Source organism: Tenrec ecaudatus, chromosome 9, assembly GCF_050624435.1.
Source record: "Tenrec ecaudatus isolate mTenEca1 chromosome 9, mTenEca1.hap1, whole genome shotgun sequence".
Classification (NCBI taxonomy): domain Eukaryota; kingdom Metazoa; phylum Chordata; class Mammalia; order Afrosoricida; family Tenrecidae; genus Tenrec; species Tenrec ecaudatus.
The window spans coordinates 91,817,798-91,836,337 of record NC_134538.1 but is presented as its reverse complement, the minus strand read 5'-3'; the positions used below and the strand labels follow the sequence as shown (position 1 = coordinate 91,836,337).

Sequence of the window (18,540 nt, the reverse complement as noted above, 5' to 3'; positions counted from 1 at the left end):
TACGAGGATGGGGAAATAGATCTATGTGCATATATTTATAGGCTTAGTGTTAAGGTAGCAGATGGACATTGCACCTCCACTCAAGCACTCCCTCAACGCAAGAATATTTGGTTCTATTAAACTGACATTCCATGATGCTCACCTTCCCGACACAATCACTGAAGACAAAGTGGGAGGATAAGCAAATGTGGTGTAGAAAACTGATGGAGCTCGGCTATCAAAAGATATAGCATCTACGGTCTTAAAGACTTGAAGGTAAACACACAGCCATCTTGCTGAGAAGCAACAAAGCCCACATGGAAGAAGCACACCACCCTGTGTGATCACGAGGTGCCGAAGGGATCAGTTATCAGGCATCAAAGAACAAAAACTCCTATCATTGTGAATGAGGGGGAGTGCAGAGTGGGGACCCAAAGCCCATCTGTAGGCAACTGGACATCCCCTTACAGAAGGGTTGCGGGGAGATGAGCCAGTTGGGTGCAGTGTAGCAACGATGAAACATACAACTTTCCTCTAGTTCCTAAATGCTTCCTCCCCACCCCCACCTCCACTATCATGATCTCAATTCTACCTTACAAATCTGGCTAGACCAGAGGAGGTACAGTGGTACACATTGGAACTGGAAACATAGGGAATCCAGGGCGGATGATCTCTTTAGGACCAGTGGTAAGAGTGGCGATACCAGAGGGTAGAGGGAGGGTGGGGTGGTAAGGGAAACTGATTACAGGGATCTACATATAACCTCCTCCCTGGGAGAAAAAAACAACAGAAAAATGGATGAAGGGAGACGTCAGACAGTGTAAGATATGACAAAATAATAATGTACAAATTATCAAGGGTTCATGAGGGAGGGGGAACAGGGAAAGAGGACAAAATGAGGAGCTGATTTCAAGGGTTTAAGTGGAGAGCAAATGTTTTGAGAATGATGAGGGTAATGAATGTACAAATGTGCTTTACATAATTGATGTATGTATGGATTGTGATAAGCATTGTATGAGCCCCAATAAATGATTTTAAAATAAAAAAGAAAAAGATTTAAAGAACAGCATTTCTAAGTTCATCACTAGAACTGTGGTATTTTAACTATTTTATATTTTAATAACAGAATATTTTCAATCTCCTTTTTATTAATTTATTTGGTTGAGAATCTATTAATAAGCAATATATTCAGTACAGAAATATAAGGGTTTTATACTTCTCTGAAGGTTCCTATTTTTTTTAAGAAAATCAAGTCATATCTCTGCAATAGTCTTGGGAAATCATTGCCTTTCTCTTTTCTTTGAACTTTCCCTCAAAAAAGCAAACAAACAAAAACCTTCTCGAATCACCTGCTCCTATACTTACATGACCTGAACACTTAAATGTCCTTAACCTGGCTCTAGCCAATACTTGCCCAGAGACACTTGCCCAGAGATCACTGAAGGTGGGTGAAGCAACCTAAGGTGACTAGCTACCAGAAAGAGTTGGACTTTAAAGGCTTGTCTATATCAAGCAGCTCCCTTAGTGAGGTGTCAGCTACATTCACACTGAACAAGCACACCAGGCAATGTGATCCAAGGACTGTAAATAATAAAGCCCAAAGCCAGTGGAACGAATTGTATTACAGCTTAAATTCTGAGCACCCTGTTTGCACACATGACAATGAAAGCTCAAAATTCACTTGAAAGGTGCCCCCATGGATTAAGCCTCTGGTGAATACACTCACCATTGATCCGGGATGTGAATAACCTTACTACTAAACACAGTGCTCTGGAAAGTGGATTAAGGCAGATGTAGTTAGATTAAAATGTAACACTTTAGCAATTGCTCTCCCGTGTGACCCATTGTTAATTTGTTCTAGTTTTGATTGTTTTCTGCTATCTTTTGGATTGAGGGTCTTCTGTGTTTGTCTGTTTGTTTTGTTTTGTTGCTTCTGTTGGGTATTTTGTGTTTGGTGGTGGTGGTTTATGATTTTCTCTCTATAAAATCCAGGAGGTAAATCTATAGGGACAGTAACTAGACTAAAGGTTTCATAGGATTATGGTAAGGATTGTTGGGAAGATGTGGGGAGCTAATAATACTAAGTGCAAGAATGAAGAAAATGCTCTAAAATGGTTGTGGAGCTGATTGCAGGACTCTTTTTAATATAGTTAAACCGTTGAATTGTATATGAATTATATGCCAATAAACCTTTAAAATTAAATAAAAGAAATACAGGTGTTTTAGAAAAACTTCTCTTCAAATTACTATATCACTATAAAGTGGATATATAGTAAAAAGGTATCAGAAACCTCTATGTTACACACTACATTTTAATTTCTGTAAATTGGGATGTGTCTTTATAATTAAGTTCTAATATGATCAAGAATATTATATTTGCACTGTTCAACTGCTAACTGCATGGTTGGCAGTTCAAACCTACCAGCTCATCTGAAGAAGAAAGATGAGGCTGTCTGCCCTCATAAAGATCTACAACATTGGAGACCCAATATAGAGTCACTATAAGTCTCAATGAGCCCTAGTGTCGTCATGGTAAATCGTTGGGCTACTAACCATATCAGCAGTTCCAAACCGCCAGTCAATCCCTGGGGGAAAGTGAAGGCTTTCTACTCCTCTAAAGATGAACACAGGAGCCCTGGTGGCAGTGTGGTTGTACACTGGGCTCCGATCACAAGGTCTGGCTTTCGAAACCACCAGCCCTCTGTGGGAGAAAGATGGGCCTTTCTGTTACAGTAGAGTTACAGTCTCCAAAACTCACAGGGGCAGTTCTGTCCTATCCTGCAAGGTCACTATGAGTCGGCATCTACTCCATGGCAATGAGCTTGGTTTGTCTGGGGTTTGTTTGGTTTTTTTTTGATGGGGGGGGGGTAGATTTACAGCCTGGGAAACCCACAGGGGCAGTTCTACCCTATTCATTAGGGTCAGCATGAAATGGAATCCACTCAGTGGTAGTGGGTTTGGGTTTTTTGAGTATACAGAATCAGGTAGATTAAAATAAAATAAGCCAAACAAAAGCTTTTCACATAATAGCCCCCATATCATCAGACACTATCAAATTTCAGCTGAATGCAGGCAGTCTAGGGGCCAGTTCTGATGCTGCCCGGGGATTTAACCTTTGTCGAACCCTAACTCTTGCTGGTGTGTAATCAGAACTCGCTTTCTCCGGAATAAAACAGAACTACTTCCTTAGAGTTAGAACTGAAATCAAGATCGCAGTTCCTCTCTCCATCTAGGGAATGATGCTCCAGGAGAGGTTATGATGTCACCCCACCCGGAAAGAAACTCAGGACTCCAGAGTCCTGATCTCAATAAACCTGATCAGCAGAGATCAAGGATGCAATTATTAGCCAGGATCAATCCTATTCAATGTCAAACTTACAAGCACAGGGTCAAAAATCTACCAAGTGATTTTCGACCACTTTTTTAATAACATATGCCCAGAATCCATGGCATAAATATCACAGCAGGGTAGTGGTAAGTATAACTACTTAGCAATTTGAATAGAAATTCTAAGGTGCTAAATATAATGCATGCTAAATATAGTCATACCTCAGAATACCACCAATTACTCATAGACACGCATACCCTCAGAGTCACATTAAAGGCTCTGGCGAGTATATGAATGTCACGGCTGTTGACAGGAAAACTGAAGACGACACAAGAATCAGCAAAATAAAAGCTAGCTGAAAGTACTTAATGAGTAAATGTATAGGCTTCCTACCCCAGAAACTGTTTACGGAAAGCCTGTTTTCCATCTTCCAACCTTCTTTGAACACTATATTTCTGTCTTCAGGGTTCAAGAAGCAAAATATCCAGATCCATTTTAAAGTGATTTAAAAGTTGCAATAGTTTATTATCTCTAATTGTTCTCTAAATTACAAAGACAAATATTCACCATGTCAAGAAGAGTAATAAGGACAAATCCGCACACATTGCGCTATGATCGACTGAGGCCTTTCTTATTCTATCGGGTTATCATTCAGCCAAGGTTATCATCAGGTGTTCTCCACTGAGATGCTGCTAAAAGTCCGACAGTGCACAAGAGAGACACAACAAGAATTATCCGAGCCCAAATGGCAATTGTGCTGATACTAAGCGGACGGTGTCCCTTTGTCTGGGCAGATCCTGAGGCAGCTGACACCTGGAGAGGAGCGGAGACGTGGCGACGGAACGGAAAGGTAGGCGGACGCAGCACAGGGGTTTTGAGCAGCAAAGTCAGGACACACTGTAGACCCAGCCGCCTACACAACCGAAAGGGCGCAAGTAGGGAGAGGCAGCCTAGAGCTGGCCGGCCCTTGTGATAAGGCCGGCAGGGACTGTTGGGCTCGGGACTGGGGGTTTACCAAAACATGGCGGCGTCCTGGGTTAGCTGGGACCCTACTATGTCCTGTCTTGGGGAGATCCTGGGTGATCAGACTCATGGCTTCCTGCCTCTCCATTTCTGGTATGTGGTGACTCATCAGTTAAACTGCTCAGGCGACTTTCCCTGTCCTTGTCACTGAGATTGAGAAACTATGCTACTAAGGTCTAGATATTGTTCTCAGATGCAGAATATCCCTTTGCTTTCAATAATGGGAAAACAGCCCATTGCAGGAGAAAAGTGTAGAGGAATTCATTTTATGAGATAGTTGATAGCTAATCAGCTATATAGAATTTCACATTCTTGTGTAATTTAGACTTTCTGGAGCTGCTAAAGTCAGATGAACCTCTGAAACTATTGCACCAGGAGAGTCTTTAAACCTAAGTCAAAAAGATGGCCTGCAGTTTTCTTTAGTTCAAACGACACTTTAGCTTAACTTGTCAAGAACATCTTCCTTGAGTGCTGTGCGCGATTTTATCTATTTTATTTTTTTTTATGTTGCTCAGAATATAGCATGCAGAACATACATTGGTTAAACTATGTCTACAAGTGCAACTTAGTGACAGCTATTAAACGTTCAACTTGTGCAATCACACTGTTTCTGAATTGGCCTCCCCACTTAAAATAAACTCACTGTCCTCTAAGACTTTCTTTCCATCTGATCTTTCAAGTTGCTGTCCATTTGATCCCATTGGATTAACCTTAAGACAGCGCAATGCTCACAGCAGACACACTTTACTAGTTAACTCACTACCACCAAGTGGATGCTGATTCTGACTCACAGGGACTGTACAGACAGAGCAGTACGATCCTGTGGGTTTCCGAGACTGTAACACCTTATGGGAGCAGAAAGCATCTTCCTTCCATGGAGGAATTGACAGTTTCAAACTGCTGACTTGGCAGTTACCCGCCATGCCATTATGGCTAAACTGCTGTCTGGTTTTAAGAAGACTTCAGAGGATATTTCTGGTTTGTGATTTGAAGATTATCTCAGAGCAGTAGTTTCAGGGTTTCATCCAGAATGTCTAGATTCCACGAGAATTTGAAATGCTGTGCTGTACCCATCTCCCCACTTTGATCGTGGTCCTTTATAGAGTCTTGGGTGACAATGGTTAGTAATGGTATCCAGGGACCAGCCAGCTCATCTGGTCTCATGACAAAGGGGACAGCTGTCATGCAGGCAATAGACAGACATTTCCTTTCCTCCCGTAATTCCTGATCCTCATTCTTCGTCAATTATTCCCACTGAGAAATGACCAACTGTTGCAACATTCAAGACTCCTCGTAAGTTTTTAAGTTCCCGGGCACAAGGCATCAAAGCATGAGGTCTAAGGGAAACACTACATACGCTCTTAGTCCAACAAACCGGACTGGGCTGTGAAACCATTACCCCAAATGTCCAAACCAAGGAACTGCATTTTACTAAGGCGTTTAGTGGCATATAAGCAGACTCAGCAGCTATGTTTTCTAATCATTATTATAACTATATCTATCAGAACACTTTGTCAACCTTTTGATGGTGTACAATTTATTGACAGAATTTCATTTGACAGGACATCATCTCTTTTACAGTTTTCTTTATGGGATCAAAGTAACAATAACTCAAAATACTAGGAAGAGTGAGTTTATGTCATTGGAAGAGGAACAATTCTGAAGGGAAGGAGGAATAGGGTTGGACAACTGGAAGAAATAATCAATGTCGGTCACTAAACTGTACTTATAGAAATCGTTGAGTTGGTATATATTTTGCTATTTATATAACAATGACAAAAAATAATTTTTAAAAATACCCAAGGGCTAACATGAAAACATTGTTTAATAATGAACAGAGCTTAAGAGGTCCCAAGCAGTTGAAACTCTCAGATAATACAATTTCGATGAATAGGCATCGAGAGTAAGTACTGAGCAGTACTTGGAATGGTTTCCTGGCTACAGCAAGTGCATAAGGTTTTCAGGGGAAGAGATGATGAAGCCTCCTGTGTGGGTTACGGAAGGACTACAAATTAAATATATATAAGTTGGCAGAGCACACATCATCCAATCAGGAAGTTCCACCAGTCATCCCAGCTCCCTGGGCAATTGAACAATCTCTGCCTTCCTCGCCATCGCAACTGGTTCATCAGCTCTCATTTGGGCCATGGCTGTCATGTCCAAACGGATCTCATCCCCCTGAAATTATTCTAATCCACCTTCCAAACCAGCGAAAGTCATCTTTCTAAAATTCAAATCTGATCATGTTATTCCCTCTGAAAGCCAGTGGCTCCCCCTTACCTCCAGGATAAAATTCAAGGCAAGGGGATCAAAGAGGATTAATGAACTAAGATTTATCCATGATGTCACAGCCACCCAAATGGCAAATTTAAGTGGTTGTTTGGGTGGAAGTTGACATGAAAGGTGTGGAATTCAGGAGAGAAGCCTGGGCATGAAACAGAGATTTGGGAGATAGCAGTGTGCCAGTGGAAGTTAAAATGTGAGCAGGAAAAGGCATTGTGCTAAGTGACAGACCCACCTCACAAAGTTACATACCGCATGATTCTGTTCTACAGTACCCTGCGAAAGGCAGAAACCAAGCAGAATCCTGGGTGAGCATCAGAGTGATGGTTGCCAGGGATTCCGAGCGAGAGCTGGGCATCACCACAAAAGAGAGAAATACCTGGGCGCTAGAATCCTTCCACATCCTGTTTGTGGTGGTAGTTATAAAAACCAAGAAAGGCTGATAGTGAATTTTACCATGGGGAAACCTTTAAAAATAAAAAAGGGGGATCCAATGTAGATTTCCCAGAGAAAATTTGCTGAGTGATTAACAAAAGCTAGTTAAGGAAGCCGTGGTGAAAAGATGGGAAAAGACATCTGGAAAGTGGGGGTCAAAACAGCAAGGGAAAAACTATTCACAGGAGCCAAGTGCCAAGACGGAAATGCTTGTTCACCCCTCACACTTCCCAAGAACCAAAGCCACACATTTCATTTGTAAATTCAGAAGTAAGTCACAGGCGATTGCAGGAGTGGTGACAAAGGGAGGAGAAGCCTTTGGGGCACAGTGGGTTAGCATTTAGTGCACCCAACTGCTTCAAATAATGCCAGCGTGCCCTGCCACTATCTCGGCATGCCACAGATAAATGTACGGCATATGTGCTGCATCTCAAAAAGTAAAGCTGATAAGAGAACAAGAGTGCCATGTTTGGAATCGGCAGGCCAAATTTACCGAAAAACGAGTCCATCTAGCACTTGAAGCACCAAAACACGTGTTGGCCAGTATTATAACTGTGAGCCTCAAAGGATGCATGAATCAAATTAATCTTTGTGGAAAAGGGACAATGGATAAGGTCTTGATAGTCAGAGAAAGGCGGGGACCCGACTTCCTAACATATCATCAATTGTTTACATGCAAGTTCGAGTTGAAAGGAAAGGGAATTAACAAGGGCATTGGAGCAAGATAAAATCAGCAGAGCTGGCATAATGGTGGACAGGGAAAAGACCGGACCTGTCAAGGAGTTCATCTTGTTTGGATCCAAAAATCAATGCTCATGGAGCCAGCAGTCAGGTGATCAAAACTCATGATTGTTGTTGTCGTCGTTGTTAGGTGCCACCCAGTTGGATCCCACCCATTGAGACCCTATGCACAACAGAACAGAACAGGGCCTAGTCCTGTCCCGTCCTCACAGCTGCTGCGACGTTCGGGCCCTTTGCTGCAGCCACGATGCCAAGTCGTCTCCTGGAGGGCCCTCTTGCTCACTGGCCCTCTACTTTGCCAAGCATGTTGTCCTTCTCCAGGGACTGTTCTCTCCTGACATCTCCAAAGTATGTAATGCAAAGCCTCGCCATCCTTGTCTTATGAAGCACTCTGGGAACACTTCTTCCAAGACAGAGTTGTGAGTTCTCCTGACAGTCTGTGATACTTTTAATACTCTTCGCCAGCACTATAATTCAAAGGCATCAGTTCCTCTTCAGTCTTTCTCATTCAATGTCCAATTGTCACCAGCACATGAGTCCATTGGAAACACCACGGCTTGGGTCAGGCACACCTTAGTCATCAAGGTAGCATGCCGTTTTCCAATACTCCAAAGAGGTTTTGTGCAGAAAAGTTACCCAATGCAATGTGACTTTTGCTCTCTTGACTGCTGCTACCATGAACTTTGATTGTCGATCTAAGCAGAATGCAATCCTTGGCAACTCTACTCTTGCCTGCACTTCTCACAATCTGCATTTCGCAAGGATTGCGTCTGGATGGCAGCTAGCAGCAACAGCATGCATCATTTGACCCCTGCCTGCTGATTCCATAAGCATTGATTATGGATCCAAACAAGACAAAATCCTTACCTACTGCTGCAGTTATGAAGATTTGGGGTTTTTTGCACTGAGTTATAATTCATACTGAAGGTATCGAACCTTGATCTTCATTAACAAGTGCTTCAAGTGCTCCTCACATTGAGTAACAAGATTCGCTCTGTGTATCCTTGTGGTTGAGCCTTCTTCCAATCCTGATGTCACATTTTTCTTCCTATACTATACCCTAGCTTCTCTGATTGAATATACTATACCCCAGCATCACAGATTGAATAACACTGACGCACAACTTTCCTGATTTTAAACCTTGTGATATGTCTTTGTTCCGTTTCAACAACTGTCACAAGTTCTGCATGAGCACAATGTAGTATCCTGGATTCCCATTCTTAACAAGGTTATTGATAGTTTCTTATGGTCCCCACAATTCAATGCCTTGGTATAGTCTACAAAGCACAAGTAAACAACTTACTGATGTTCTCTGCTTTCAGCCAAGTAAAATTTTCCTGGAGATAATTCAAAATATTGCAGCAGTACAAGGAAAGAGAATTGTCAAAAGTTCAAGCTGGATTCAGAAGAGGACATGGTAAAAGACACTGTTCATGTCAAATGGATATTGATAGAAGGTAGAGACTGCCAGAAAAATGTTTACTTGTATTTTACTGACTGTATGAAGGTGATCATAAACCATGGATACCATTTTGGAAAGTGGGAATTCCAGATTTAATTGTGCTCATACAGAAGCTTGTACACAGGTTTAAGAGAATAAGGACATCCCCCTGGTTTAAGGAGCCTTGGTGGCATACTGCTTACGACTGGGCTGCAATCCTCAAGGTCAGCAGTTCAAAACCACCAGCCACTTCACAGGAGAAAGACTGGACTTTCTACTCCCGTTAACAGTTAAAGTCCTCAGCAGTTCTGCCCTGTTCTTTAGGGTCACCCGGGGTTGCCATCGACTCCATGGCATTAAGTTTGGTTTGGGTTTTTGACTGGTTTAAAACCTGATATTAACTTGGGGGAAGGAGTTTTGTAACCCACACGAAGGCAAACAGAGGTAGGACAGGGTAAACTCAGTAGGAAGGTCAGTGTTGACAAGTAATTTAAACTGTTGAACACAAGACTCATGATCAAAAATGGAAACACTTCACCTAATTCATAATAAAATAGAATTATTAAAAAATAATTACTAGTCTCTCCAGTGGAAAACTATGAATTGTTCAGAAGAGACTTCCATGTTAATTGACTCACCTATTGTCACCAATTTGATTCCGCCTCACAGGGACCATATTGGAGGGAGTGTATCTGCTTCTTTGGATTTCCAAGACGGAACATCTTTATGGGGAAGAGACAGTCTCCTCTTCCTTCCCACATAATGGTTAGTGGGTTTGAACCACTTACTTTGTGGAAGCTAGTCTTTTGTCTTTGAACTCTTTGGCAACTCTGAATGGTTGTAATGACTGATAGCAATGCAAAGTAATTCTTACAAACATCCAAAAAAATTCTCCCCTGGAGGTTAAGCTGATTCTCCCTCCATGGGTCAAACATGATAGATAGATTTATTAATTCATCCCACCATTATTTTACTCCATAAAAATTAGTGCTTCCTTGGTTCCATTTTGAATCAGTTGTAACATCAGCCCGGTTCCTTCTTTAACAAGGAATTAAATAAAGCCTGGGAACACGTGCATTTTATATCTACAGGAAATTCATGACTTGACCTATTTTTTAAAGAATACCTCAACATAATCAAAAGAAAATCAGTATTTCTAGAGGAGACCAGATTTCAGATTTCTGAAGCTTACTTGCAAAAGCAAATATTTTTAAATGTTTTGCTGTATAACAGCTTTTCAATATAATAAAAATGTAACTATTTTATTAAAGTATATTTAGTTGCTTTATTTAAAATGCATAATGTAACCAGACCCATAGATAACAATACTATTAATTTCATTTATTAAATTTCCATTCACACCAATAGTGTTATAGGTAGGTTTATTTACCAACCTGGCCAATAAACACCTGAACAATGTGGGATTAACAAGGTCACAATTTAATTGAAGGGCAAAGAGAAAATGGCTCGGGAAGCCTCACCTTTCTGGTTCTTGCTCTCTGATGATCAGACCAGTGTGCAGTTGCCTTAACTAGTTCTCTGCCTCAACTTGCGAGCTACACTGCCGGTGGGACACCCAACCCGTGGACCACGTGGCTGTAGTTTGAGGTTCCTTCAAGACCTGCTTCATCACACTGCTGGTGTAGACACCACTTGAGCTGGAGACTGTCAGACCCTGTCATCTGGTTGAATGTTAGTGACCCACCCTGCTGTTTGCTGTCTCTGGTCAATCTGCCTGTATTGCTCTACAGAAGACTCAAATGTCTGCTTCTTTGACTTGCACCCAGCAGTCTTCATAAGTTGAAGGACTGCCAGTATATTAACTGTCTCATGGAAGTGAGTTGAACTGAGCCTTCTCCACTGCTCTGCAGACTAATTAGCTGTCTGTTTCTTTGTGATATATATAAAATCATAAGTGTCCTGGTTTTGTTTCTCTAGAGAACCCCATCTAACACAAATATTCTAATGACATAACACTAAATTCCTCTCCATATGTATCTCATATTACATGATGATAAACATCTATAGCAGCAGTTCCCAATGTGGATGGAAACCACATCCCTTAGAGAGACATTAGAATAATCCAGGGTACTGCAAGGGCTGCAAAGGTATACTTTATTCTGGATTATAGGCTGTGGTAAAAATGCCACCCGGGTACTAAGTAATTCTTTTGAAAAGGGGGCAGTAGGACAAGTGAGTTTGGGAACCTATGGTCTATAGTAAAAAGCAAATCCAGAAACCATCTTATAACTAATAATACTAGAAATATTCTCTTTTTTTCATAGTCTTATTAATGTATAAAACATATATCATACAGTTCAATAGTTTAAATGCATTAAAGAGTTGTCCACTCCACTTATGCCCCTGGCATCAGGTCCTCATTTTTCCCCTCCCTCCCCACTGCCTCCTAAATGCTTTGAGAATGATGGGGGCAATGAATGTACAGATGTGCTTTACACAATTGATGTGTGTGTGGACTGTGATAAGAGTTGTATGAGCCTCTAATAAAATGATTTTAAAGAGTTGTGCAATTATCACTACAATCAGCTTTAGAACATTTTCTTCATCTTTGCACTCATTATTATTAACTCTCTATATCCCCCCTCCACGTCCCCAAGAAACCATTAATCCTGTTACTATCTCTATAGAACTCCCTATCCTGGATTTCAAATAGAGAAAAATGCACAGAAACAGAGGAAGAATAAATAAATAAAATAACAAAATAAAACAGAAAAACCTCAGTTGAAAAGATGACAGAAAATAATAAAGAGCAGAATAAATATAAAATGTGTCAAATGAGAGAACAAATTATAAGGGTGTCAAAATTTAACCTAACGACCTCTGCACTAGTCCAATTTCCAGTGCATCCTGCTTCCTAGCAAAGGTGCTCACATCCTCATCAATGGTCGTCACCCAAGGCTTCATCCAAGTGGGGACCCTGCACACGGCTTTGGTACTTTCATTGTCATCTGCAGACAGGGTGCTCAGAACTTAAGCTCTAAACCACCCTTTCCTCCAGTCTTCGATTTTTATTATGTACAGTCCTTGGATCACACAGGCTGGTGTTCCTCCACGTGGACTCAGCTGACACCTCACTTAGGTGTCTGCTTGTTTGGAATTCTTGGTACAGAAATTGCCAAGATGTCTTTTGGTCATCATGCCCATTTTAAATAATTTAACATTTAAATATAATTCCACTAATATTTTAGCAACCGAATCCCACTACAGTGCCTATTCCTTTTACCCATCCTTACAGATCAATACTTACCCCGTGTTCTTTAGCAGCTGTGACAACTTTAAGGAGAACGTCTTCCTCAACAAATGGTCTCACCGCATCGTGGATGATCACGACTTCTGGCTTAGAAAGCTTCATGGTGGCACCATGCTCTGCCATTGCTTTTAGCCCATTGAAAATTGACCTGTGGCGGGTCACTCCAGATTCAACTAGAGCAATGCGTTTATGCTGGTATCTCTGAATAATATCCTCCATTGCTTCCATGTTCTCTCTAGTTACTGCCACGACAATGTCTTCTATCCAATGTACGCTAGAAGAAAAGTGAATACACACAGCATATAAATGGATTCTTAGACAACCGCCACATTAAGAAAAAATAAATAATCAATAACTAAATAAATTTCATGTGCTTTTTTCCAGCTCTGATAACGAGACAAATAAAAATACAGATAAGAGACGATTTCTTGCCATATCAGAAAGTTGATTTAAGAAGTTAAAGTTCAGCAATTAGAACATTAGTGTGTTGTCTGAGAAAATAGAGTGTCACAGGAATATGCTAATAACCTGGGGGTTTTTCCCAAAAATATTTTTCTCAATAGAATAGGAATAATTCAAAGTTCTTTTGAATTTCACAAGTTGGCTGTCTCTTTCAAGCAGCCTATTAGGCGGGTAGCCAACCATTTGAATCGCAGCAAAGATGGGTATAATGCCTGACCCCCAAACCTTGCCTACATCAAAGTAAAAACTATAGTGTAAATGATGGGACACTACAAAGGCTAAACTTGTATGAAGATAAAGATGAAGTAAAAACCCTCAAACGTTAATGAAATGCTAAAATAAAGGAATTATTCTGTTGAGTCATATACAAAACACGAAGAGGTATGTTTGCTGCTGCGTCGGGCACTGGGTCACCAGCAGTGGGTTTCGCTGGCAGCTCCTCCTTGAAGGCAGGGGAGGAGCAGACTCCAGAGGCGCCTCGGCGGCAGAGTCCTTCTGGGCTGGGCGGCTAATGGCACTGATTGACAGCACCGAGGTTCGTTTTTGAGTTTCACAGACCTCTCGGGAACACTACCGTCGCGGGAGAGCCACCTTTCGGTGTCGAACCAATGTTCCGCAGCCAACAGACCCAAAGCAGAAAAGCAACGTCGGTGCTAAGACAGCAACTGGGACAAACAGCCAGCACTTTCCATTTTAACAGGAATACCGAGCCTGTGTGAGCTCCGTGTTCGTGCTGAAAGCAGCCGTGAAACACTCAGGGAGAGGAGGGACCTGAGAAGCCCTCGGTAATACTTCTTGTACTGAGAACAAAGACTAACTTTCGGTTTCTTCGCTTAATACTAAAGGACCTACCACCTGCTATTATGGAATGGATCTTAACTCCGGCCCAGGAACCCATGCTGCAGGTGACTACTCCAATACTGCACAGGCAAACAAAACCAGGGACAACGTTATAAACACACCGCCTTCTTTAAGAGGCACTGCCTATCACTAGTTGATTATTAAAGAGAGACACGGAGGTCATACACAGGATGAAAGAGACCTTCCGTGGAATGGACAGCTACACGTGATGTCATGCCAACAGTGGCTTCTCCTAGTCTGCCTACTTCCCAGGAATGTCATCGTCTCTAAATAAAAAATAATCCTTATCATCTTGAACTACTCTGGAGCCTCCAAATCCGGGGAGAGGATCTGCTCATCGGTGGACTCTCTGCACCCTTTCCTTTCGAGCCGAGCCCAACAGCTCCGACACTGGCTGGCAGGGCTTTCCCTGGACGTGTTCCAGGCAGCATCATGCCTCCTTTGGTTCCAGCCTCAGCGGCACTTCTCCCAACAATACGCGGCCAAAGGGCAGGAGAAACTTCCTAAAGCTGCCCTGCCGGGGCGGGAAGCCGCAGCTGGTGCCCTCTCGCGATCCGCCCGGACAAGCAGAGATGGGAAAACCGGTGTGGAGACACGTGAACATGCATACTACCTTTCACTGTCCATTCCTTTAACAAATATTTATTGAGGATCAAATAAATGATCACCATGGATGACATAGTAAAGCAGGTGACCTTCATAAAGCTTCTAGTCAGGCACATGAAACAAAAAATAATAATAAACTGTTGCAAGTTTCAATCAAGATCTCTGAGGAAGACCACCGCCAAGAGAGTTTTAAATGGAGAACTTAACCAACACAGAAGGGGCCGAGATGCTCTCCCGTAAGGAGAGCCAAAAGGTGGGTGGCAGGTGTGCAGGCAAAGGGGCTTGCATGACGGTCCAGGCAGAGACCATGGTAAGTTCCGCAAGAGCTAGAAAAACGTGGAGGTGGAATTCTGTGAACTAAGACGGGAAGGGCCCATGAAGACAATAAAATCCCAAGCAAGCGTCAGGTCAGGCCACATAGACATCTCAGACCGTGTTACTCTTTATTCCTTAAAACCACTGAAAGCCAGAAAACCAAACTCAATGTCATTTCTGACTAACTCTGACTCATAGGGGCCTACAGGACAGAGGAGAACTGCCTCTGTGGGTTTCTAAGCCTGTAAATCTTTACAGGCATTGAAAGCATCATCTTTCTCCCATGGAGCTGCTGGTTGGTTTGAACTGTTGACCTGAGGTTTTGCAGCATAACGCATAACCTACTATACCACTTGGGTAACCACTATGGAAAGGCAGAGAAAAAAGCTTTAAATATAAAATAAAGTTTTAAATAAAAAAATATATCCCCACTTAATGTTTCTATAGATATACAGATGTAGATTGGATGTAGATATATATATATATATGAATACCTTATTTTCCAGATACTATTCTATGACAAAAAGAAATTCTGATGTCATAATGAGTTTCTAACCTCAAGGTCAGCAGTTTAAAACCACCAGCCACTCCTGGAGAGAAAACTGAGGCTTTCTAATCCTATAAAGAGGTATAGTCTTAGAAATTCACAAGGACAGTTTCACTCTGTCCTATAAAATTGCTATACATCAGAATCTACTCAGTGATGGTGAATTTGTTCACTGGTTAGGGTTACTTTTTAATTTGAAGACTGCTCTAGGCTAGAAGCTGTGGTAAGTAAAATAATGGTCCCTGAATGGTGTCCATGTGCTAGTTCCTAAAGTGGACAATATGTTGCTTTACATGCTAGAGGAGCTTATAGGGTAATTAAATTAAGGATACTGAGATGGAAAAATTATTCTGGATTATTCAGGGGGATTCAGTGCAATCACACAATCCTTAAAGAGGAGAGACAAGGGCATCAGAGATGTGAAGACAGAAGCAGCGGTCAGAGTGAGGAAGCACCACCAACCAAAGACTGGGCAGGGCCTGGAGCAGCTAGAAAGGACAGCTAGCGCCTCCAAAAGGAAGAGACCTATCAAACCTCTGAATTTAGCCTAGGGAAAGTAAAAACTAATAAACGAGGGCTGTGATAAGTGTAGCAGCAACAGGAAACCAGTATGAGACGATGAAGTTTCCTCTGGATGCAAGGTGAAGAACAGATGGGATAGGGGGAAGGAAGACAGTCACAGCAGGTCGGAGGACACTGCCGCTGTCTGGGTAAGACAAACTGAACGCCAAACCAAAATCAAACGCATGACACTGAATCCATGCTAACTCATAGAGACCCTATAGACCAGGGTAAAAATGTTCAACACAGTTGTCCAAGGTTGCAAGTCCGCAGAAGTACACTGCCACTCCGAGTGACTGGTGGGTTCAAACCACTGATCTTTGGGTTAACAGCCCAGTGCTCAACCAGTGTACAACGAGGGCTTCTGATTGACAACAAAAACAAAACTAAAGACATCTTAGGCTTTCTGTGTCCAGCCAAATACCTCACACGACCTCGTGAGGTTTGCTTCCTTGATTGAAGTTTCAGGGCCATGGCTTCCAGAGATATTTCAGTTATTAGCTAAAAATTGTGTTTCATGCTCTGTTCTACTTCTTCCGTTGTTTCATGGTACATGTAACCTCAAAATCTGGCAGGTAGCCACTCAAGGTATGGTCTCTACTCTCCTGGAGCAGCCGAACAAGGAGAAATCGTAGGAGGGGATGAAGTGATGCTCTGCTAACTGCCTCCATGAACAAATGCCTCCTTTGCAATTGTTCTGGACCATTTAGGTAGCAGAACTCATTGGTGTCTAGCTACTATTATTAAACATTTTAATCAAGATTCAATAGAATAATTAATCAAGAGGAAAATACAGAACAGAATTTCAAAGTCACATGGGCTCAAAATTTTCTGGAGCCATGAAAGTTCCAGAAACTTGAACCCTTGAAGCTATTAGGTAATGCAGTGAAGTATTTAATATGACTCATCTAGCCATGGTCTTGGTTACTCCCATCAAATGATCATTTTTCTGATGGATCTGGGTAAGAAAGTGGAGGAAGATACTGATTGGCTTATAGGTTTCTCCTGCGAATGATGAGTAACAGGGCTCATGGTAATTGCTATCCTGTTGGTTATAAAATCAGCCATCTCAGAAGCATAAAAGAAAATGATTTCATGAGCAAGAGAGAAAAGCCAAGAGATGGACGTGTCTTTCAGAACCGGAGAGTACTACTTATGTCTTGCTTGATCCAAGAGACAGCTTGGACACTGGAGGATGGGCAGCGGAGCAACAACAGCAGAACCAGGAGCCAAAGCATAAGATAGATTGGAGGTGTTCCCAGTGCACCGAGCAAGAAAAGCTGAGTGCTTTTGTGCAAGAGGCTGGCTTGTGGAGTAGGGTAACTCTGGGCGAGTTGAGTTTGCTGACCCAAGCCTAAATGGAGTAGCATGCCCTTTGGGCACTTATTGGTATCTCTAAAAGAGCTTTGGAACATTTCTTAAACAGAACAGAGGCCAGGCCAAGAGGCTGAAGACCCAAGAGAGGCCTGAATATGAGCAAGACAGATGAGAAACTGTTCTGCCTAACTGAACATCAGTATCCTGAGCATTTCTCACCTGGATTGTAACCTGTTAACTCCCCTCATCCAATAGCTGAAAAGTTAACATTTTGTAGAATGTGCAGCAAAGCTTTGGCACGTAGCAATTTCTCAGGAACCACTGAATGCAGGCATCCATCATCCAGGCAGTCATGTTGCTCCAGTCACTTAGCAGGAAACCTGTTGTTTGGAATGCTTTTTTTGTGATGCTCTTATATTGCATACAAATAAATAACCACCATGTGTCCTTTTATGTGTTTTTTAATGATTTTATGCAAATATGTATGAGTCACTTTTAATGTGAAGTAATAAGTAGATAATTTCTCGGAACTTAGAAATGGAAGAATATATACATCTATGAGGCTCTCTAATCATAAATATAAGCTATTAGAAGCTATTAACTATAAATTATTAGAAGTTTGTTATATAACCTTGGAAACATCTAATAGAATTATGTGAAGTATATTGTACATAGGAACATATAACTAATTCAAAGTGAATAAAGTACATATGACCTCTCGTTTACTAACCACTGGCTAAGGAGAGACCATCAGTAAAAGGCCTATCTCACTCTGTTGTCTGAGAGACTGCTGAGTCACTGCCTGCCACAACCCACCTCAACCTCTAATGACTGAAAAATCTTTTCAGTTCAAAAAGCGGTCATCTTCCTCCCGAGATCATTCATCAAAGATTAAAGTCTGAAATGTAAAACATTGAACTCCACACGTTGCATGACCATTGTAACTGTAATCCAGATACCCCGATTTTCAATAAATGTCTTGAGAGCTTGCCATAACTACCTTGCAAGAAACTAAATGAGTTTCTACAGGATAAGAAAATCCTGCAGGGACAATGGTTATGCACTTTGCTACTCATCGAGAGATCCATGGTTCAGACCCACCCAGTGACTCCAAGGAGGCAGCCGTGATGTGTGTCTGCAGCAGAGAGAGCAGGCGATCTGCTCCCATAAACACTATAGCCTAGCACACCGTGTGGGGCAGTCCGGCCCTGTCACGTGGGGTCACCATGAGCTGGAACTGACTTGGTGGCACTTAACAACACCATGCATGACAAAGCTGAGTGTTGTTCTGCTTATTTCAAACTAAATCGAAATGATCCAGGGCATTCCTTTCTCATTGCATCCTTTTCAAATCCATCCTCACCATTTCT

At 41.9% G+C, this 18,540-nt stretch overlaps 1 protein-coding gene across 1 annotated transcript in view; it reads right to left on the bottom strand.

Annotated features, from left to right (window-relative positions):
* Positions 1-18,540, bottom strand: part of CRPPA (CDP-L-ribitol pyrophosphorylase A) — a 304,763-nt gene that overhangs the window by 272,031 nt on the left and 14,192 nt on the right. Inside the window, exon 2 of the mRNA XM_075558343.1 lies at positions 12,499-12,775. Coding sequence (XP_075414458.1) covers positions 12,499-12,775 — 277 coding nt within the window. The remainder of the gene's footprint in view (positions 1-12,498; positions 12,776-18,540) is intronic.